This window comes from Parambassis ranga, chromosome 24, assembly GCF_900634625.1.
Source record: "Parambassis ranga chromosome 24, fParRan2.1, whole genome shotgun sequence".
Classification (NCBI taxonomy): Eukaryota; Metazoa; Chordata; class Actinopteri; family Ambassidae; genus Parambassis; species Parambassis ranga.
Genome location: NC_041043.1, coordinates 16,542,422 through 16,565,048, shown reverse-complemented (window position 1 = coordinate 16,565,048; position 22,627 = coordinate 16,542,422). Strand labels below are relative to the sequence as shown.

Here is a 22,627-nt window from a genome sequence, read left to right as displayed (position 1 = left end):
TAAGTTTATTTTGTCATTAATATGCAAATTATTGTACCACAATATTAAAGATCCTATTTATAACTACTATACTATAATACAGTCTCTGTACAAATAGCCTGATTCCTCTGTATGTCCTACACATATAAAAAATTGAACCAAAATAATATTCATCAGTATATAATATTTATTGCAAACAAATAAATAAATAATGTAATAAAAGAGTAAAATATGTAAAGAAAAAAGTAAAAAATCTGGTATAAAAATAATATAATAATATAATGATTATTATAATGTAATGTAATGTAATGTAATGTAATATAATGTAATATAATATAATATAATATGTATAAACATGCTCTTACATGATTGGAGGAAAAGGTTTGGGGGCGTGGTCAGCTCCATGGTAACCTGACACCCGCCCCACGCGCTGCTCCGCTGTAAACGTCCCGCGGTCAGTGAGCGAGCGAGCGGCGGACCGTCAGGTGGTGTGTCCCGTCTGTCTCTGTCCTGTAGCGGATCTGTCCTTCATCATGTCCGCTTAACGGTGCGCTTCACTGGGACTGAAACCTCAGACACCGGCCGGAGGAATGGAGGCTGTGAGCAAGTGGAGCCCGCAACAAGTGGTGGACTGGATGAAAGGTAAGGCTGCCAAATAGTGAGACCCAGCCTTCTCCTATGGGTCACTTTTTGGAGGGAGGTAACGGTCCTTTGTGGACCTGTTAGCATTTTAAACAAACTCATTATATACTGTGTTTTATTATATGCTGTGTTTTATTATATGCTGTATTTTATTATATTATTATATTCTGTGTTTTTGTGGTCGAAAGTGCTCAAAGCATCATTGTAATATTTAAGGAAGTTGTTTAAGTTACTTGGACATTTTGTTGGGTTTTACTTTACAGAAGCAGCTACATATAAATATGAATCTCCCCGGCTGATTAAAATGAGAGTTCCTGTTTTTTAAAAGTCAGTTTCGGAGTTGTTTTTGGACTCTGGGTCGCAGAGGATGTGTTTTCTTTACTCCTTTATAGCACCAATACAAGAGCAACACAAACACATGTGGTTAGGAATCACTTGTTGTCGTACAGTTGTGTCGCTGAGGTCTCCCGTACTCTTCAGTTGTGTATGAGAGTGAACAGAAAGTTGATTTCTTTTTGATTTCTAGTCCTGCCTGCTCCGCCGCTTTTTGGGTTTCCCCCGGAAACATTTCTGTTTTGTTGTTGTTAGTAGTTCTGTCCAAACACAGATGTGTAACATCAGCAGAATTTGAAGATAAAGAGCACACATCTGACCCACAATGGAGCCTGGAACATTCAGTATCCAGCACACAGGGTGTGTGTGTGTGTGTGTGTCCTCCACAGAGCCACACAGACACAACTTTGAGCCAAATGTTCATCTTCACATTGTGTTAAGTAATAAACAGGTAGGACCAGTTAACAGATCGACTGTAAAGTGATCAGCTCGATGAAGAGCTGTTCCTTAAATAAGCCACAGTTTCTTTTATTTAAACAGTTGAGGTGCCAAATTCCCTGAAAGATGTGCAAGATGCTCCAGAAGCTCTTAAAATGAGTGTTTTTGTGCGTACAGGAACCAGATCAGCTGAAAGCATATTACACCAGGCTTGTGTTTTTATACTGTTCTGTCATCCTGACAATTCTGCAGCCACGACACGGGGACATTTTAACTAAACGCTCAGCAGCCATTGTCAGATTTAGCAAAACATAAATGAAAAATATCTTTTTGCTGAATATTTGTATGAAAACAAAGATCCACAGTTGCCTACTTTACTATACAGATGTTTTCCCCCAGAAAAACTATATTTGCACCCAGGAACTCAGACCTGATGTTCCAGCTGTTGTGTTTCCCTTTGAGGCCAGATGCTGTAAGTGTAAGTGTTTGATTGTGGAGCTCTGACAGTCAGCGTGCGTCCCTGAGTGAGGATTTATTGTTGTGAGAAAGCGGGCAACCATTCAGCCCAGTTTGTTCCATGTCAGCACACACACACACACATGCATACCAATGCACTCAGCAGCAGAGACAATGCAGTGCTGTGCACAGTGAAGACACACACACACACACACACACACACACACACACACACACACACACACACACACACACAATGGCAGCTCCTGACAGAGGTCGACCTCCTGCCGTGTGGAGGATCAAAAGGCTGCTGGAAAGGTGCCGTTAATGCAGATCTGACTGTCACACTGTTCTGCATGAAAAGGCTGACACACACACACACACACACACACACACTCACACAGGTGTTAGTCACATGACCTGAAATCAGGAGTTTTTGTTTTTTAAATCAAGCTGTACCCTAACAGGATAAAACGTGTGTGTGTGTGTGTGTGTGTGTGTGTGTGTGTGTGTGTGTGTGGGTCTGTTTTCTGTGTGGATTCATGATGGTGAGACATGTTTGCTTTGTGCCACGTTAAAGACACACTCAGCGTTGTGATGCCATTTGTCAGATCCTGCTGTAGTATTTACTGAGTGCTGCGCGGGCCGCTGCCTCCGGCTGTGGGCGGTCAGGGTGTGCGGGGTGTGTATCTGTGTGTGTTTTCTCTCAGGCTCAGTCCGTCACCTTAAAATCCTCCTTTTTGTCTGAGCTGCTCCAGCCGACCACCGTGATGACGACACTGATTGTTTTCATCCTGCTGTTTGTCCAGTTTTCATATTATTTGACTTACATGATGTTTCTTTATGGTGTGCACTTTAGCTAAACATCTGCTCTGCAAAGCTCCAGTTTCCAGATACTATAATACATTCTTTAATTGAGCTTGCTAAATATGGCTGATGGAGGCCAACGTGAGCTTTAGGAATCATTCGTTAAGATGAATATTTTTGCCCTAATATCAATGTGACATTACTGGATCTGTCAGCCGCGGCTCGGAGGTAAACACATGCGGATTGCCCTCAGCATGTTCAGACAGATCCACATTCTGTTGCTCTGACAGGTGTAGCTACACATCGCGGCTTACATGACGACAGGCTGAAACATTACGTCTCGGTGTCTGTGGGTCTCTCACCCTCACCCTGATAGTGCCTTGCTCTGCCGGCTGGGCTACACCGGGCTGTGACAGTGTTCTCAGGTGACAGTTGAGAGATTCTCCTCCCACTGAACAAACAACCAGCCCGATGCAAACCTCCTCACCTGCACTTCAGATCCTCCTTACCGAGGAAAACCACAGAGTTTCTGTTATGTTGCCTGTTTGGATTCAATCCAGCTGGTGAGAGAACCTCTCAGACATTATGGCCAAACTGATGATCCTTCAACTTCAGGAAGAATCAGTGAGGTTCTACATGGGTCAGGACAGGGAAGATGGAATGGTGGAGTTACTATTACTGCTTTTCTTCCGCTGATCCTGGTCCTGATCCTGGTCCTGATCCTGGTCCTGGTCCTCAGCACTGGCTCTGCTCTAACTCTGACACATCAAGGAGCTCTTTGGGAGCTGTGACGTATTTCTGCGCTCAGTTCAAACCAAAGACAAAAATGTGATTACCCCGTTCACACTGGGGGAAAAAATGTGGCTTAAGCAGGCTTCGGCCGCATCCAGATCAATCCAGATGTGTTTTTTTCTGAGTGTGAACACCTCGAATCCGGCTGTATCCAGTTTGATTTCAATCCGGCTAGATCCACCCACGAGAGGTGGATCTAGCTACTTCCGGTTTACGGGGCGCGACACGGGACAAAAAACGCATGCGCACACGCGGTCCTACCGTGGCGTGCACGGACTCGGTATATTACGAGGCGCCACCTAGTGGTTTGGAGAACAGCAAACACGCTGGATGAAGCTGGATTGAGTGCGGACACAAGTGTGTGCTAGCCATATTTGAAAATAGGTCTGAACGCATCCAGGTTAAAGGCTGTCTGGGCTCAATCCTGCTCTAGCTGGAATGACTTTCTCCAGTGTGAACGGGGCCTAAACCGTTTGTTGTTTGGGATCATTAACATAATGTCTATTCAGAGCCTTCTTCCTTCATCTCAAAACACAAAGCTCAGGCAGGAAGGTTGCTGTTCAGATAAAATTCCTCCAGCTGAAAGCACAATGATGCAGAGCTCTGGCTGCTCTCCATAATTCTCTATTAAGAAAGAAAAGCCTGGTTTATTTTGGCCAAGCAGCATCCGATGGGAGGAAGAGGAGGGCGAAGCTCAGGACTGATCTGATGTTACTAAACTGAAAGGATGGTCCTCGAATGCATCATCAACAAAAACAAACAAACAAATCTGAATTTCTCAGGGTAACTTGGAAGCCATGCTGGACTCACATGTGACCAGCAGTCACATGTGAGTCCAGCATGGCTTCTGTAGAGCTTCTGTCCTCCTGACTGTCTGACTTCTCTGTGCTTGTAGCCATGATGGTGCAGGACTTTGTGTTGCCGTGTGGCTGCTGAGGAGTGACGCTCTGCCTGGAGAAGTGCTGATGCTGCTGGTTGAAGACGTGCTTCTTTCCTTGCTGTTGGTCTTATCAGTGAAACTGAGTTCACTGAGTGAACACAGTGAATCACAGGAAACAGCCAGATTCTCTCCGCTGAGCGCCTCTTCCTGCTTTTCTTCTAGTCGCTTCTGAGGGGCCGGCCAGGAGTGTGGAGGGTCACTGGTCCAACATACAGCTCTCCAAACGTCTGGGTTAAAGCCTGTTCAGTGCAGGACTGCTTCACCTTAAAGTGTGTGTCAGTCAGGGACGTCTATCAGCTCCCAGTCCGGCTTACAGGGACGTAAACGTGACACACTTCTCAGGTGAACCTTGCACAACACAGCAGGAGATCCCTCCCTGGGCGACTGGGCCAACTTTACATTTAAATACTTTAAAGTATCTTTGCACCACAGTCCTGCTGCCACACAGTGAACTCCTGTTTGTTCACTTTTATTAGACTGCAGCTCGCTCAAGGAAATCCTTTTTCCTCTTCAACGCCCCCCCCCGCTGCCTCACACCACCAAGATGAATGGTCTGTGTGTGTGTGTGTGTGTGTGTGTGTGTGTGTTTGACAGAGGCCCAGTAAAGCTATGAATAGCCTTGCTGCTCTCCACCCTCGTCCTGTTGTGATGGAGGCAGTCCCCCCCACAGTTGGGGAGTGTCGGGTCCAAACTCCATCTTTGTGCGTCCACAATGTAACACGTGTCGTCTGTTAGAATGACCCCGCCGAGTTCAAGCAGGACTAGAAATTTGCAGAACAAAAATCTGAAATCCTTTCTGGATGTTAGAGTGTGAATCTGATGTTCTCACTGCAGGGTTCTCTTAATTCTTCAAAATAACGTTAAACAGTATTTTCCCCTTAGATCACGTGAAGTAATAAAGAAAAAATGTGACTTATTGAATGAAATGAAAGAGTCTCCACGCCATGTTTGTCTTGATCTTTCTGACCAATGATTAACTGGACGACTGTTTATGAGCAGCTGCAGTTTCGCCTGAAGCTTGTTTTTATTGACCTCCTCACATGCTGACTGGAGACGGACGGACTAACCCGCTGTGTCATCAGCGGTCCTCATAAATACTTTGTCAGGTCAGAAATTCAGCAGATTTCCGACGCTGTCATGTGATTTTGAATCTGAGGTTTTCTGATGAGGCCTCGTCTCAAAGCGAGCGCACACTGAAGGTAGCACAGAGGCTTTCTGTAAGCAGCTCAGCCTGGAGGCTCCGGCTGTGCCCGGCTCCACCCGAGTCCTGGCCCGCTCCTTACACTGCTGTTAGTACACTTAGAACCTGATGATGAGGGCCACATTATGATTAGAGGTTGACTGACATGTTTGTCTATGGCTGCTGGCTCTAGTTGTTGTAGAGAGTAGCACATACAACACATGACTGCAGGTTCACCTGTCTGTATATATGTGTTGCTGGATGCTGATTATGAAATATTCAGCAGAAATCAGTCAGAAATGATCAAGTAGTATCTGCGTAACAAATGAGAGCCTCATTGCTGCATGGCTGGCCCGCCCAGAGGATTGTCTGGCTGTGAGGGGTTCATGGTGTTGGAGACCCTCAACCTGTTGCTTTGCTGTTGCCGTAGTTTTAGTGAAACTTTCCCACCGTGAGCTGCTGCTGCTTCAGCCGCTCGGTACACAGCCAGTGACGGCTGACTGACAGGAGGACAGAGGCTCAGAGACGTCTGCAAACACACAGACGGAGAAATGGACTCCTGCTACACCTCTGACTAAAGCAAACTCTGGAAATCTGGGCCTCTCTCGGTACACTGTAAAAACATCAGGCATGCACAAGACCTGGAATTTGCACAGAAAGTTATCAGCGTGCACTTTGGTCAGACGCCAACAGGCTTTTATGTTGGAGTCAAATCTATTCTGTCAACAAACAGGAAGGTTTGAAAGGAGCCGCAGGACAGCAGGCTGCTGGGGGCGATACAGTAACACAGAAATGAGGTTAAATTTAATAATTAACCCAGCTTGTTTGTTGTCCTCCAAACCACTAGGTGGCACCTCGTAATATACAGAATCTGTTCAGGCCACGGTAGCCTTGTTGAAAATAAACTCGGGGCAAAGCTGTCGTAGTTCACATACGGCTTTTGTACTTGACCCGGACACTGTCCCCGTGAATCAGAAGTATCATAACGCTAGCAGGATTTGCGTTCAGACCTGAGCCAGATGTAAGCCAATCCGGTTAGATCCACCTCCTAGAGATGGATCGAGGTCTATCCGGATATATCCAGATACGACCCGAATCCCGCTCTAGCCCGACTGATTTCCCCAGTGTGAACGGGGTCTTAGAGACTGAGGTGGATTCATTGGCTGATCTGCTGCCAGCCTCAGGACGTGTGTCCAACTTCCTCTCACCTGCTTGGAAAGTGGATCCTCAGGACAAACTGTGAATATTTTATCAGAGTCTGAACTTGATCTTAGTGCATTGCACTGTAAAAAGCTCTATTAAAGTCAAGAATCGTTTCAAAAATACCTGAACCGATCTGCTCTTCCCTCACTGACAGACTGGTGACGAGGCGACACAAACACAGAGTGAAGCATGAAACATGTGTCGGTTGTTTTCCTGCAGTTGTGACTGCTGTTTCTGATTATTTGTGCTGCCTGAGAAGCAGCTCTGCAGCCAGGAACCACCCAGCAGTATTTCATGATCCGTGGTGATTCTTCTCACTGTCTGCCACAAGTTTGAAGCGGCTTGTTGAGAGTTTGGGCCGAGAGCCAAACCCGATAACGACATGCAGAATGAGAAAAATGTCTCAGCAGCAGCAGCAGCAGCGTCTTAGCTGTAGCTGATATTTTCAGGATATTCCTGCGTGTCTTGAGGTAATAATCACATGTAGAGGCTTAGCTGAAGCTCATGCCAGCATGTTAAGATGCAGCGTGCTCTGCAGGGAGGCCGCCGTGCTGCCACGCTTTCATTAGCAGGTGATTATTTGGCCGTCGCGTGACATTTAGCCGACCCTGCTGTGCAGCAGAGAGATTATCGGCCTCCTCGGGTGACAGTAATGTGATCCAGGCTGTCGCCAACACATTCCTGGTGACCACAAACTCGTCAACTGTTGTCCAGCGAAAGGGAGGGGGGGTGTTAGAAGTATGTTTAGCGTTTCAGACTCAGCCGGTGTGTGTGTTCCAGGCAGGGAGGGGCAGCAATATTCCTCTGGAAGCTGGAAATATTGTGAAAGTCTCACAACTGGGCGTCTTTCCAGGAACAGGAGCAGGAACACGTTTTCTGACACCGACCACTCGTTTGTCACAGCAGCTCGACAGACGCCAAAAAACCGAAGCCACAGTGAAGCAGTAGGCTTAAAAGATAAAACAATGGTCCCTGAAAGCATCACGTGAGATGTTCCCACTAAATCTAAGGTTGTAAATCAATTTGCATAAAATTCTTAATTTAATTTCAAAGTGTTGATCTAACAAAGAAAACACCCTGCACTCCTCAGGACAACCAGGAATCCACACTGATGGAAGTGAAAACTGTCAAAATGTCTGTTTCCTCTTTTTGTTGCCTCCTCATCAAGATCAATTTAAACATTTAACGGGCAGCTGAAAGTGAATCCGGGTGGAAAAGTTCACACCTCACTGACACTTCAGCTACAAAAGGGCTGCCCAATATGGGGCCTGCGTCCTACATGTGGACCAAAGTCACTTTGTTTTGGTCTGCAGGGACATTTGAAAAGCTCGTGTTTATTTTCCTCATATTCCTCATTTGCAGCTGTTTTGTAGAAAACTAGTGTTTTATCTGTTGTTACCAGATACAACACTAGTTTTATTAAAGTACACATTTCTGGCCGATCGTCTGCTGCAGCAGAACGCAGTTCATTCATATTTGTACACACTGGATTGTGTCACTTAGGGCTGCCGAGACTTTGGCATCTAAAAATACACATTAGTCCGAGAGCGCTTCAGCACACGAGCTTCCACCAAATGGCAGATGATGCCAAGCACTGGGCGACAAGTTGGATCAGCAAGTGGCCAAGCAAATGCCTGAGCTGGTGTGAGGAGAAAACAACTGCCTCTGCATGTGGTCATCAAAGACTCCTGTTTGTCTTCAGAGGGACACGAAGGAGGACAGATGGTCGAGGGCGGGAACATTCCTGCTTAACTAAGTGCTGATGTGACACCTCTGCGTTTACACGGCTCCTTATAGACACCAGGATTCAGCGAGGAGAGTGAAAGTAATCTGAGTACGTTTGTTTGTTTAGGCTCAAATTAAAACCCTTGACAAACAATGATTAATGATGAAGTCTTCTAGAACAACACGCAGAACTTTGTGAGTCTCGATGCTCGATGAGAATATCTAAGCTGCCTCATGATGCATTCAAAGACACTCAGAGAGCGTATATCCCAACCACCCTTTATGGTGTTCTACAGGTTCTGGGGTCATTTGTTTCCTTATGAATCTCAAAAAAACATCCTCACACTGCATCGACACCCGATGTGTGTCAGGACATGTAAATGGTGCTCGATGTCTCACGCTTTGATCCAGCAGTGAGAACTCTTTTATCCCGTCCCTTGCTGCTGAGAAAGGTCGGAGGTCAGAGTTCAGGGTCAGGCACAGAGTGGCGCCGCCAAAGCTGGCAGTGTCTCGCTGAAAATCACATGAGGTCGGGGGGATGAAGGCGGGATCCTGCCAGACGGAAAGAGATGGAGACATCAGATCTTATTTTATTGTTTATTTGATTTACTTTCATGTATTTCATTTGTTTTATGAGGCTGTTGTTGATAAATGAAAGCATTTCAGTTTGGAGACCTTCTGTGATCCTGGGGACCCTGAGGTGGTACTTTCTGACAGGAAGCAGGTCACACTGTTCAGATTAGCATAATGAAATAACAACTCCCCTGTGTCTGTGCCTCAGGTCTGGATGACAGCCTGCAGCAGTACATCCCATCCTTCCAGCGGCAGCAGGTGGACGGGGAGAAGCTGCTCCGGATGTCCCACCAGGAGCTGCTGTCTCTGGGCGTGACACGGGTCGGACACCAGGAGCTGGTGCTGGAGGCCGTGGATCTGCTCTGTGCCTTGGTAGGTGACCTACAAAGCAGCACATGTGGAGCAGGAACTTTGATCCTTTCAACCTCCGACTGGTTAGCTTTGTTTCAGTCAATACAGTTCTTCAGATTCAATCATCACGGCTCGTTTCTTCGCAGATGACATCATTTCAGATGCCCCCCCCCCAGCTCCGGCCTCCTCATTTAATCCTGTGTTTGCTGCAGCAGGTCTGAGATGCTTGGTGATAAACACGAGTGTGTGCAGTGGCTGTTAAATACTGTGAGGAGTTTGGATAACACACACACTGATCTGTCCTAGCGTCCTCTGAGACGTTCACATCAACAACCAACCAGTTGTTTTCTGGGTTAGTTCCCGGCGTGCTGTTGTTTCAGACAGAAAGTCGGCGCTGCTTCTACTGTACACTGTACATTTTGTGCTTTTTCAACGAAAGAAATGAGAATTTCTTCAGATTTTAGATCATTCTCAGTCATCCTGTGAACAAAACGCTCCTTTGAGCTGTGAAAGTTCTGGTTGAAGTTGTGAGGCCCTGACAGAGCCCCCCGGTCAGCTGTTTATGAGCTCTGACTGTCTGTGTCTGGCTCAAAAGGAGGATTTACAGTCGGTGCTGAGTGTTCATGGTGCCAATGCACTGAATGGGATCCTGCAAACAAACAGGGGGGGATAAAGGCCCACTGACCACAGCACAGACCCATCAGCACTGCTGTTAAGCTGTTGGAGCTGTGAATCATTTATTCTGTGTCAGGGTTGTTGAAGTCAGATTATGTGACAACAGGGAGATAACGTTTGGACGGAGGCTTCAGATTGATTCACGACAGGATCACTGAAACTCCGGAGGAACATGGATGATGGTGACATCATGCTGGAACAAAGCGTTCCTGGAGCAGCTCGAGTGTTTCAGGCAGCAGCTTCCTGTCGCGCTGAATTGAAGGTCAAGTGATGTGTGCTGGATATTTTCTGCAAAGTTTACTGCTCTCTGGTGTGGAGCAGGAAACAGATGTGACCCCGCCCACCTGTCAGAGACCCCCCCCCCCTTCCCCTGACACACACACACACACACACACACACACACACACACACAGCCTGCAGAGGAAGCTGCAGTTTTGTTCCATCAGGCCGCCGGATGACCAGTTTTCCATAAAATATCTTTAATTGCTGATCTTTAATGGTTTAAAGGTGGTTTAGTGTGTGTATACACACACACACACACACACACACACACACCAACAGTCTCTCCCCTCTCCCCTGACTGACAGGTCTGCAGTGCTCAGTGAGCTCCTGTCACTTTAATGTGGAAGCTTTACCTGAACCGTGAGGCCAGGTGTCAGCAGTGTGCCTGTCAGATGTTTTCTGAGCGTCATGACGCCTCAAACATCTGAGCCGCCTCAGGGACAGCCAGTGCGTCCACGCAGTACATCACAGGTCCTTTCAGAGACAAGCGTTATCATCTGCATGATGTATAGTGATGTATGTAATCTGTTTTTTTCTAGAATTACGGCGTGGAGTCAGACAACCTAAAGACTCTGGTGGGGCAGATGAGGGCGGCGCATCACAGCCTGAGCATCGCCGTGTCGCAGCGCAGGAAGAACCCCGCCTACCACAACAAAAACTCCCATCAGCCCACCAACGAATTCCTCACTGCTGTGGTGGAGCTGATCGGAGCTGCCAAGAGTCTGCTGGCCTGGCTGGACAGGTACACGCACCCCATACAGGCAGCAAACTGCACATGAAGCGCCCGCATCACGCCAAGAGCGTCTTACTGTACACAGATGTAATCCTGGTTTTATTAAAGTGTCAGTCATAAACTCATAAACGGCGCTCAGCTTGGTGCGTGGCTCTTGGTGCCTGATAAATGAAGCATCGCTTCAGGAGCGGAGCTGGATTGTGAGCTGCTGCATTCCTTCCAGGTTTCTCCCTGAACCTCCACAGCGCCCAGTGAAGGTGCTGGACGGCTGTTAAAGAGGCTTTACGGCCTCGTAGAGAGAGAGAGAGAGAGAGGGGTCTGTGCGATCTGATTGGCTGCTGAAAAGGTTAACTGGATGACCAGGTGTGAACGAGCTGCAGCCAATGTAACCTCTGTTTCTGAGATATTTTAGTGTGATATGAATATGAGTAACACACGTGTTGATGACGGACTGTGAGCTTTGAACAGCAGATATTAGCTGCTGTCCATGTTCAGTCAGCTGTCGGAGCGATCCTCCCGCTGCTCGGAGCTGCTTCTCGGCTTGTAGCAACTTGAAGAACATTCCAGCTTCACTGCAGCTGTTAGACACAGACACACACTGGCCCTACATCTAATGTGTGTCAGATCAAACACCTGGAGCAGCATCAAATCATAAATTCTGCATACCTCTCATATTTGGTGTGTTTTTCTTCAGGACTCCTCTGACGAGCGCCAACGACTTCACCTCCACCAAGAGCAGAATCATCCAGCTGTGTCTGGAGCTCACCTCCACCGTCCAGAAGGTCAGCGATGCTCCGCTATCTCCGAGTCTGAAATCTGTGATGTGTGAAGTATTAAGAGCAGAGAGGAGGCCGTGAACTGAACCCTCACCACATCTGGGCCTGGTTATGTTCCAGCTTTGATGATGATGATCATGACCAGATAGTGTCTGTTTACACGTTCAAAGAACTTTGATGATGGATTTCTGATTTAAACAAAAACAAACAAGAACAAAAAGAGTTTGTTTGGTTTGATTCTGACAGATTTGTACATCAGGATCACGTGAAATCAAAGCAGAAAGCACATGTGTGTACGACCTGACAACGAGTTCAGGTCGTACACACATTAAAACACAAGTCAAAGAAATATTGGCGAGGACGAGGAATCAATCAGACGCATCACAAAGACAACAGTCACCAGAATTCTCAGATTAAAGTCAGAGTTCTGGAAAATTCCCTCTTGCCTACATTTGTATTCTGAAGGCGAGACAGTCAGAGGTATGAGACCTCAGGTGGGACATCGTTTTGTTTCGAAGTTACAGAGATGTTGCAGTAGGTCGTGTTTCAAACACACCGTGGCGGGCTGCAGAGCGCCTCTGCTGAGCGGAGGCGTCGCCCAGCCGCACTGTGGTGCAATCATCCTGTCAGCCCGCTTGCTGGGAGCTGTTATTTCTGTGACCGCAGGAGGAATCCTCTCAGTGTCTCCTCCCTCTGGTTTCACTCTCCTGTAGACTGTCATTTCTCAAATATTTGTTTTCCCGCTGGTTCCTTTCTCTCCCTGTCCCGAGGAGCTCGGGCTGGCCTGCAACAGACGAGACGCAAGCAAAGGAACGTCTTTCAAAAAGCAGAAGATCAGTAAAGACACTAAAAGAGTTAACTGATCTGAAACCTTCTGTAATAATCAATTATAGTCCAAAAACTGAGATCAAATTCTTTGAGGAGCCACCAACCAAACCTCAAAGTTTCATTTTTATTATATTAGTTCTCTAAATGTTTGCGACCGCTCCGATCAGAAGAAACCCAGACATCATCTGTCTCCACCTGACACCCCCGTTCTGCTCGCTCACAGCACTGAATTATCTCAGTCATGTGACGCTGTTTTCCTAATTTCCTCTCATAATCAGCCTCAGTCACGGCCTCTCTTCAAAATAAAAGCACAGAAGCTGCATTGATGCTCCTGACGTGTCTCAGGTTTTGGTGTTGTTGTGCGTCGTCTCTGAGTCTGTGTGTGTCTTTAATTGCAGGACTGCACTGTTTACGAGATGGAGGAGAAGATTCTGGAAGTGGTGAGCGCTGCTGCTGCTTCTCCTTTTTTTCTCCCCTCTGGTTTGGAGCTAATCGAAAGCACGTGTACACAGTCACCGAAACACACATTTCCTCTTCCTGTCCCATGATGTTCTAAGTGTGTGTGTGTGGGAGCATCCAGTTCCTGTCTTAGATAACATTTCCTGTTTGTTACTGTCAGAACACAGAATCTGATGAGGAGCTCTCACTTTCTCGTGACCTTGTGACCTCTGAGGTTTTATCAATGAGATCTTAGGTCTGTAGTTTGATCCATCAGTAAAACACGGAGCTGACTACAGGTTATGTAAAGGGAATGCTGGTAGCTCACCTTTAAGCAGCAAGGCGTCACCATGGTAACTGGTAAAGCGTGGATACACTGGTGGCAGGTTGGACTGAGTTTATTGCCCCTCCTGTCCCCAAACATCTCGATGGTTATTGGCTGCTGAGCTTCGCACAGATGAGCATGCACTAATATTTACACAGTGAAGAGGAGGGCCCGGACCAATCACCTCTGCAGGAGAGCATGTTTTCCTGGTTTACTTGTAATTTCCTGCCGGTTTGTGTTTTTCCTGATCACCCCCTGCCTCCCATGACTTCAGGCCAGAGCGTCTAGTCAGTGTAATGATAATACCGGGCTGCTTTCAGTCTGTGGAGGCCCCAGGACAACAGAACCACCATGTTACCAGGAGCCTTTGTGTGAAGCTGTCTTATCCTGCCGTGCATCAGCAGCCTGTTGTTTCACTTTTCCACTCAGAGGTCAAAGGTCAGGGTCAAACGGCTTCAGCCTGGGAAAAGCTGCAGGACACCATGCTGCCAAAGACCACTTCCTGGAAGTCAGAACTCAGAAACTGTTAAACTGTAATGCAAACATCATCAGGATGTGTAGAAATAAGCACATAAAGAGTTTACCTGAGGTTGAACCAAGGAGGTTTGAGACCAGTCAGCATCCTGTGAGGAAGAATCACAATAAGTTATTGAGTTTGGACAGATGGGATGAGACAAAGCAGTGAGTTGAAGGTTTTTATTGTGTGTTTCAGTCCCGAGCTCTGAACGGCATCTGTGAGAAGACGGCCCAGGAGACGTCTGACCCCTCAAAGAGCGAGCTGGCCTGTCTGGAGGAGGTTCACATCACCAACGTGAAGTCCGGAGAGGGACTGGTGAGCTGCAGCGCCGCTCACACACCATTATTTACATGTTAGACCCTGATCAGCGGTCAGATAAGTACCGAGTGCTGTGAAAAGAAAAGCCGGCTTCCCCCGAGAAACACTAACAGGTATTTTAGTGCTGAACCATCAGAGTCCACAAACAGACACAGATGTGAGTCCAAAAAGACACAGCCACAGACACCACAGGCCAGGAATTACAGAGGACCCACAGGAGGGTTCTGTGGAGGAGTCACACACTGAGTCCATACGTTCTGTCTCATCTTCCAGGGGATTTACATCAAATCCACCTACGACGGGCTTCACGTCATCACCGGGACGACAGAGAACGTGAGTGTGCTGCCGTCAGTGTCTGCTGTGTGTCTGGTGTGAGCGCTCAGTGTGTGTGATTCTCTGTTCAGTCTCCTGCAGATAAAACTCAGAGGATTCACGCGGGAGACGAAGTCATTCAGGTCAACAGGCAGACGGTGGTGAGTCAGGAGCAGCAGAGTTTCATGTCATAGCTGCAAAGAACACAATAAGAACCCGACAGGGCGGTGCTCAGGGTTCTGGTCTCTGGTTGGTACAGGTGGGCTGGCAGCTGAAGCACCTGGTGGAGAAGCTGAGGGCGGAGTCTGGAGGCGTCATCCTGATGGTGAAGAAGAGGCCATCTGGATTTTCTGGCGGCTTCGCGCCTGCTCCGCTGAAGAACCTGCGCTGGAGGCCGCCGCTCATGCAGGTGAGTTCGCTGACCTGTGCGTCTGTCACAGTGACTGATCTCTACGGTGCTGTTTCTCTTTGGACTTTCCTTCATGTGACAGAATGTTTGTGGTCATAGCTGTGAAGGGAGGAAGGGTAGAGACGCAGAGGAGCGGCCATTTTGAATCCTCAGGTGTATAAATAAAGCTGCTCTTGGTGGGTTTCCCGTCTGTCAGAGTAGCTTTGTTGTTTGTTGGCAGCAGCCGCCCGGTCTGCTGCTGTGCGGAGGTGTGTGGGTGAACAATGGAGCCTTTCTCCCCTTTTCCTGTCGTAGGAAACGCTCCAAACATCAGGCTGCGCTGATGTCAGACATCTTTGGAAGGTGACTCACAACATAACAGGACTGTGAACCACTTCCAGGGTGGCGGTGTTGATGGAGGTCCAGGATGTGTGTGTGTAGGGATGATAGGCATCTGGGCCGATGAGTCTCTAATCTCAGCTTTCAAAACAGACCTGAAGTCTTTAGGGCCTTCACTCAGCTCAAAGGTCTTCCTCATTCAGTCAACTGATGTGTAATCAGCAGAGGCGATGATCCTGGCTGCGTTTTCAGGCCTGTTGTTGCAACACAGACGAAGCAGAAACTGAGCAAAGCGTCTGTGTTTGTGGAGCCTTCAGAGGAAGCTAGCAGAGACGTCCACGTGTCTGATAATAAACCGTTATCTGCTGTTCTCTCTTTGGTTGCTCAGACCTCTCAGGGGGCTCCGGGTCTCTACCGATCCCGACAGCCGGAATCTTCAGACGCTCCTGGGAACAGAGGGAAGTCGACCATCTTGGATTTGTACATCCCTCCTCCTCCGGCAGTGCCGTACATCCCGCTGTGAGTTCCCCACTAGACCCGTCTTTTAAATAGTGATATTTAAATAACTCACCCCGCCTGTCCTTCTCTCCCTGCAGAGACGGGGACATAAAGGTGTCTCCAGGAGTGAAAATGCGTCCCAAGTCTCCAAACTCGAGTCTAGACGCAGATGTGAGGCGGCGCTTCACTGTTACCGAGGACAACAGGCTGTCTGTGGGCCCCCCACCCGAGCTCAACCAGCCCATCCCAGTCCGCCTCCGTCAGCGCCCGTCTGCGCGCAGTGAGTGCACGTGGTGTTTCCTTCCTTCTGGACGTCTGATCAGAAAGACACATTTTGATAAGAGCATTTCCTCCACAGGTAAACCTCGACCCGTCTCCATGCCGGTGGAGTCTCTTGTGTCTGACCGGTCCTCCAGGCCCGGAGCTCAGGGAAGGAAAGGTAAGCTGCACCACCAGCCGAGCATCTGTCGCCTGACTGTTATCAGTAGTGGCCGCCTGTCTGCCTCATTAACAGTCGAGGACAAACTGCCAAAGGCCGGCTGCATGCTCCGAATATTTACCTCGTCGATCATTAACTCTGAAAGCTGCGGCTGCATCGACTGAACCGTGTCAGGAGGCGGTGTGTCGTGTTTTAAGTTGATGAATCGCCTCGTCTCCAAACAGGTCAGGACATCCTGCACAGGTGTCTGAGCAACGAGCGAATCAGCACCATCACAGAGGAGGAGCCATGTTTCCCGCTGCCGTACCGAGGTCACCCGTCTGTCCGCGGCGTCGACCACATCAGAGGCAGCCAGTGCTTCATCAGCGCCGACCTGCACAACAGCTCCACCATCCCTTACCAGGAGGCGGCGTCCAAGAAGTCATCCGCCTCCTCATCCGCGGCGGTCTCCTCTCCTCCTCAGGGCGTGAACAAACAGTCCAAGTCGCTGCTCGGCGGCTGGCTCGCCCGCCTCAGGCTGCTCAGCCACTGAGGACGAGATGGGAAGCATTCTGATGTGGCTCCTGGAGGAGGGTTTGTGTTCTGGGTGGGTTCAGCAGAGACACTGAAACAGATCACTGGACTGAACCGGACATGTCATAGCTTTAAAGTGTCAGGTCACAGCAGGTCAAGGCAGAACATGCTCACTTACATATCTTAGCTTTCAGTTCTTCCATAACCTCCCTGAATAACTCAGTATATTTAATGTTTCTGTCGATAGAAACTTGAAGGAGTTCCTCAGGGAACCATGCTTGGCCCCCTGGCGCTGAAAATGGGAGGATTTCCTCAGAAACGTCTTACTTTACTTATACTTACTGTACTGCTGCATGTTTGGTGCCTTCACACTAACAAAACCAAAGGAAAGAGTCGACCAGGACAGCTCTAAAAACAATGTGTGTGTTTAGGCCTCAGATATGTTCACGTTTATTTACCTGCTGGAATTTAACCACGTGTTCTGAACGGCTTCTTTCACCGTCATCCGAACATCAGCTGGTTTTACCTATGTAACAGAAAGCTTGTGTAAGCGTACCTCATCATTTCTCTTTATGGCGGCATGAATCTGCTGAAGATGAAGCTGGTTTTCGTTTTCGCTGGGTTTTGGATTATTTGTTTATATGGGATTACATAACAGACAAATCTGATTCCAAAACAAGGTCTGAAGATCACACTGTGTTTGTGTTTCTGGTTTAACAGTGGTGCAGCGTTTCTGAGCTGTCAGAGCGCCTCTTCCTGTCCAGGAGCCGGCTGTGCCTCTTTAAACGTTTATTTTTATTTTGTCTGCACAAAACTGTAAATAAGCTGATTTTTACGTTTCTTTTATCAGACATTTAACTCATAACGTGTGAATTTTGCAGTTTTAATAAAGTAATGAGCAGAATGATACTCATCATTGTTACCAGACACTTCTGAAGCCTCTCAGCAGTGTTGATGTACTAACACATGTCCAGCTACTGCAGTACAAACTGGATTCCTGTAACGTTTGTGTTAAGCTTTGTGGAACTTCACCCACGTCCTGCTGCTCACTGAGTAAATATGAGTTATTCCTGCTGCTTCCATCACTGTATCTGCTGTCTAATACTTCAGGTGTCATTATAGAAGCAGACGTTTTCAGGTATTAGTTGCATTGAATAATTCCTGTGGGTTTATATATATTATAAAATGTTGTTGAAGGTGTTCCACAGGGAGCCGTGCTGGATCCCCTGATGGATCAAACGTGAGGAGTTCCTCGAGTCTCCTTAACTTTTGTAACAAGTGTTTTTAAGTGATGTTAAGATGCCTTAATACTAACCAAACATTATGCAACACAGAGGATGATTATAAGAGTGTAAATATAACAGAGCTTTATGTTGTTTCCTGTTAATAATATGCAACAACAGACACTGTGGCTGGAACACTCAGGGGTTTTACTGCTGCACTCTGACTCGGCCTGATGTGATCGGCAGCGTGCGGCGGCTAATATTAGCTAATGTTAGCAAACTTTGGAGATTTTCTTTGTAACTGAACTTACTGAGTCACTTACTACTGTCACCAAGCAGAGGAGGAGAGTCGTGGGAGATGTATCATCCTCCCGCGATGACAACTTGTGGCCACAGAGGTCGCTGTTCTGCAGAAGAGACACATCAGGTGTGGATGATCTCGTTTGTTAAGTTTTGCCAAACTTCATAAAGTGAGCCTCTTCTGTTAGCTTGTGTTTGTAAGACTCACTTATTTTAACTCTTCACATGTAAATCTGATGCTTTGTAACTTGTGGAAATACAAATAAAGTGCAATTTATTTTGAAAGCTTCCAGTTTTACACATGTTTTTTTAAAAATGACCAATGATCAATTGATTTCAATATTTTACATGTTTCCACCTTTCATTCTAAATAACTGTGTGAGTCAAGTCTGAAGCAAAAACAAGTCCCTGCCAACAGCACCACCAAGTGTGCATCCTCAGTGGTGCAATAGAGGGAAGTCAATATTTATCTTTTTAAAGACTGAACCTCTCCCCTGTGCTGACGCTGCAGGACAAACATCTGCTTAAGAATTATTATCAGCTAAAAAAAACCTTTAATGTTCTGAAGAAGAGGAAGTTTCTGAGAAACAGAGTGCAGAGGAACAGGAAGGAGCGGGGGTGAGTCTGTGTGTTAGTGCGACTTTGACTTTGTGGTCTGCTGCCGGTTGACATATAAGCCCTGAGCGGCGCCTCTGACACATCAGTTCCTCATCTGACAGCAGGAAACAAACAGCGAGCCGCCGGACGTCCAGACTGCAGGTAGGACGTCTTCAGGGGTTTGTGGTGTTTTATTGCTGCTTAGAGATGGAGAGATTTTAAACAACACAACATCAATTCATTCATTCATTGACATAGCATGATGTTTTAGAGGATGCAGTGCCGTATGCAGAACTATTACCATCTGCTGTTTATAACCAGTGATGTACAAACGACTGCTTTGTCACTGACAGGCGGAAACTTAAAAAAATGTACAGATTCTCAGGCAGAGTTTGAAGCGTCGTCTTATTCTAAGTAAATCTATGTCTCTCAGGCCTTTGTGTCTTTGATCCTGGATGTAACTGATTCAGAAAATGAGTAAATTCTCTGGCACAAATGAAGCTTACTGAACCTGCAGCCTGCACTCTGCCTCCCGTCCTGCAGGGGGCGCCGCAGCCATGAGTCGGCGGCGGGTTTCGGTCAAAGATCTGGGTGTGGTGGACTGTCAGGGCTGGCTGCACCGCCGGAAGGATGGACGCAGCTTCCTGGGAAGCAGATGGAAGAGATACTGGTTTGTCCTGAAGAAGAGCGCCCTCTACTGGTACACCAACCAGACGGTGAGACACCTGACACAATATCACCACATGTGGCACTTTGGCGTTTCAAAACCAACATTTAGACCCTTGGTTAGCATCATAGACCTACCGAACACAACAAAGGCCAAAACAAATCTCGCCTACAGGCGCCGCCATCGCGTCATATTGCAGCTTTAACTTCTTAGCTGCGCCATTGGTTGGTGACTGATATTACTTCCTCCTTTTTTACCCAATAAAAACGTGTTAAATATGAACATATGGGAAATCAATGACCATCTGAACACAGAGTACTTTCAGACCCACTAACAAGGAGTCGGGGTTATGACCTGTACTGCAGCCAGCCACCAGAGGGAGCTGTCATGTCGCCCGTCTTTATACACAGTCTATGCAATTCCATGACATCACAGAGCTGCAACACCCGGAACATCAACCTCAATATAACATTTAGGGAGAACAATGATCCTGTTTGTTCAACAATTATCGGACTAGAATAAAATAAACGTCAGCGCTGCAGGCGGACACATTTTAGGTGTGAGATTGTTTTCTCAGTCTCACACTATCACAGTCATCACAGCAAAGAGGAAACCTCAAACCAGCAGCAGCTTCAAACCGTTCCTATAATTATCTATGATGTGCTCCCTCTAATCACCAACATGAGCTGACATGTACAGTTAAAAAACACTTTATCAATGGTTTAACGTTTAATTTCCCCACAGGGATGAATAAAGTAAGACCCCTTAATCTTAATCTTAAACAAGCTTCGACTAGTTATTTAAGCCTATTTTTAAACACAGGAAGTCAATTGTTATCTTATCGTGTGCTTATGATGTGATACAAGTTACCACACACACACACACACACACACACACACACACACACACACACGGCTGTATTAAACAGCTATTTTTCTCTGCAGGCCGACAAAGCTGAAGGATTCATCCACCTGTCAGGCTTCACCATCGAAGCAGCCAAACACAGCCGGAGGAAGCAGTACGCCATGTTTGTTTGTTTGTGTGGTCAAGCTGCTCCTTCACACACACACACACACACACACACACACTGACCTTTCACACAGTGTCTGATCAAACTGATTAACCTGAGCAGATGACGGGTCATGTTGTTGCAGCGCCATCACGGCCTCTCACCCTCACGTTGTCACCATTTTAATGGCTGCAGAAAGTTTCAAAGAGATGAACAAGTGAGTATTTATATGCATGAAGACATTTACTGCCCCACGTCAGCAGACTCAGCTCAGGGAGTCATGGCTGTGCATGGTGGTGACTGTTGTGTGTCTGCAGGTGGATCAGTAAACTATCAGAAGCAGCCAAACAGTGCGAGCAGGTCAACAGAGAAGGTCAGACGGCGCTCATCCGCTCAGCGTTTTTTTACGTCTCCTTCCTCATCATCCTTTAATGTTGACCTCCTTCTCTGTTTCTTTCTGTTTGTGCGTCCAGAGTGTTACAGCGAGGACAGTAATGAGGACAGTGAGGAGTGTCAGCCGGACACAGCGGATGCCGAACATGTGAGCGCTGCATGGCACAGAAACTGTGACATTAAAGAGGAAATGAAACACTTCCTTTTTTTTAAAAGTATAATAAGGTCAGCTTTAACTCTGACAGTGAAGCAGGATTAAAATGATCACATAATATTTACACATTTCCCAGCATGCATAGCTCCATCTCATCCAACCATAGAGACGGTGACAGTGGCTAGCATTGGCTAACAGGCAGTGACAGCTGTGACAGTGAAGCTGAAAGTGATGTGGAGGATGGTGTGTTACCTAGCAGCCTCCTGTTAGCCACAATGCTAGCATTTGAAGCAACCGCCAAATAAACTGGCAGGTGCTGCCACCTGCTGGTGACATCAGGACGTATTTCGTTGTCCACTTTATTTTGTTTAAGAATATAAATACCTTTCTGTATCGTGCTCTGTCCTCCTCACAGGGAGATGAGTCTCCATCCTGCTCCTCCATCCTTTCCGACAGTCCGACAGGTGTGACCAGGAGCCGCAGCACCTCAGTGGGAAGCTCTGAGACCAGGAACAGACCAAGAAGAACTGAGAGCAACAGGCGGCTCTCCTGGCTGGACCGGCCCAGGCCGGACACAGCGTCCTGCCCTCTGGTGGTCGTGGAGGAGGTGGTCAGTGAAGGTGCGAACCCCTTTGCCTCCGCATCTGGTTACCATGGTAACTGCCGCAGCATCTGTAAGATCACTAAACTCTTTTTGTCTTTCCAGAGAAGCCACCTGATGAGATGGAGTCTCTCTACAAGCACCTGAAGGCGACCAGCTTGTCTCCCATCGGACGGTCCGGTCACAAGGACTTCAGGGCGTCATTCGTCCGGCGGTGTCGGAACGACCACATCAACGAGAAGCTGCACCTGCTGCGCATCCTCACCAGCACATTAAAGGTCAGATCAGACACACAGACACCTCAAACGTGGTTTCAGCTGCAGTACCTGAGTAAAAAATACTTTTTCAGGCCAAAGAGTTTGAGCTGCTGGCGGTGGAGCAGATCCTGACCGACCCCACGCTCACAGCACCCGCTTACAGGCAGTGGAAGATCTCCAACGTCATCCTGCTGCAAGACATCAGCCAACGCAACCAGGCAGCAGGGGGCGCTGCACGACTAGCACCCTAAGCGTGTGCATGGCGACACTGAACACTGATGTATGAGGTCTGTCCACAGCGAGCGCTATCATGTGGCAGCAGGAAGTGGGTTTACTGATGGAGACATCACAGCGGTTACAACAAAAAACAGACTCGCCATGACAGGAAGTGCTCAACATTTCACAGATGCATGTTAATGTAGGGTACACCTGATGAAGGGCAGCCATTGTTTGTTTTGTATCCACACTACAACTCCTCAAATCAAACCCCTCTTCAGTGTGGATGGTTCAAATACGCTCTCTTTAACTTCTGTTTTTTGGTGTTAGTAATATTTACGTTGTTGCTGTATGTTTTAGTCTGCAGTAAAATACAGAGATGCTCAAAAAGCACTGCCTTGTTTTTTTCA

At 47.4% G+C, this 22,627-nt stretch overlaps 1 protein-coding gene across 1 annotated transcript; it reads left to right on the top strand.

Annotated features, from left to right (window-relative positions):
• Positions 1-436: 436 nt before the first annotated feature.
• On the top strand, positions 437-22,618 carry LOC114429120 (connector enhancer of kinase suppressor of ras 3-like). The gene is made up of 21 exons (XM_028397967.1): positions 437-621; positions 9,277-9,440; positions 10,916-11,118; positions 11,804-11,891; positions 13,112-13,153; positions 14,189-14,308; positions 14,585-14,644; positions 14,716-14,784; positions 14,883-15,032; positions 15,739-15,869; positions 15,947-16,128; positions 16,207-16,287; positions 16,512-16,811; positions 19,464-19,636; positions 20,532-20,605; positions 20,742-20,813; positions 20,914-20,969; positions 21,070-21,137; positions 21,559-21,763; positions 21,850-22,022; positions 22,094-22,618. Exons 1-21 carry the CDS (start codon positions 570-572, stop codon positions 22,250-22,252), a joined length of 2,622 nt encoding a protein of 873 aa, XP_028253768.1. The 5' UTR covers positions 437-569; the 3' UTR covers positions 22,253-22,618.
• Positions 22,619-22,627: the final 9 nt, after the last annotated feature.

Coding starts and splice junctions, on each gene's coding strand:
- LOC114429120 (XM_028397967.1), top strand. CDS start 570: ATGGAGGCTGTGAGCAAGTGGAGCCCGCAACAAGTGGTGGACTGGATG. Junction 14,309..14,584: donor TGAAGTCCGGAGAGGGACTG/GTGAGCTGCAGC, acceptor CTCATCTTCCAG/GGGATTTACATCAAATCCAC. Junction 21,138..21,558: donor ACACAGCGGATGCCGAACAT/GTGAGCGCTGCA, acceptor TCCTCCTCACAG/GGAGATGAGTCTCCATCCTG.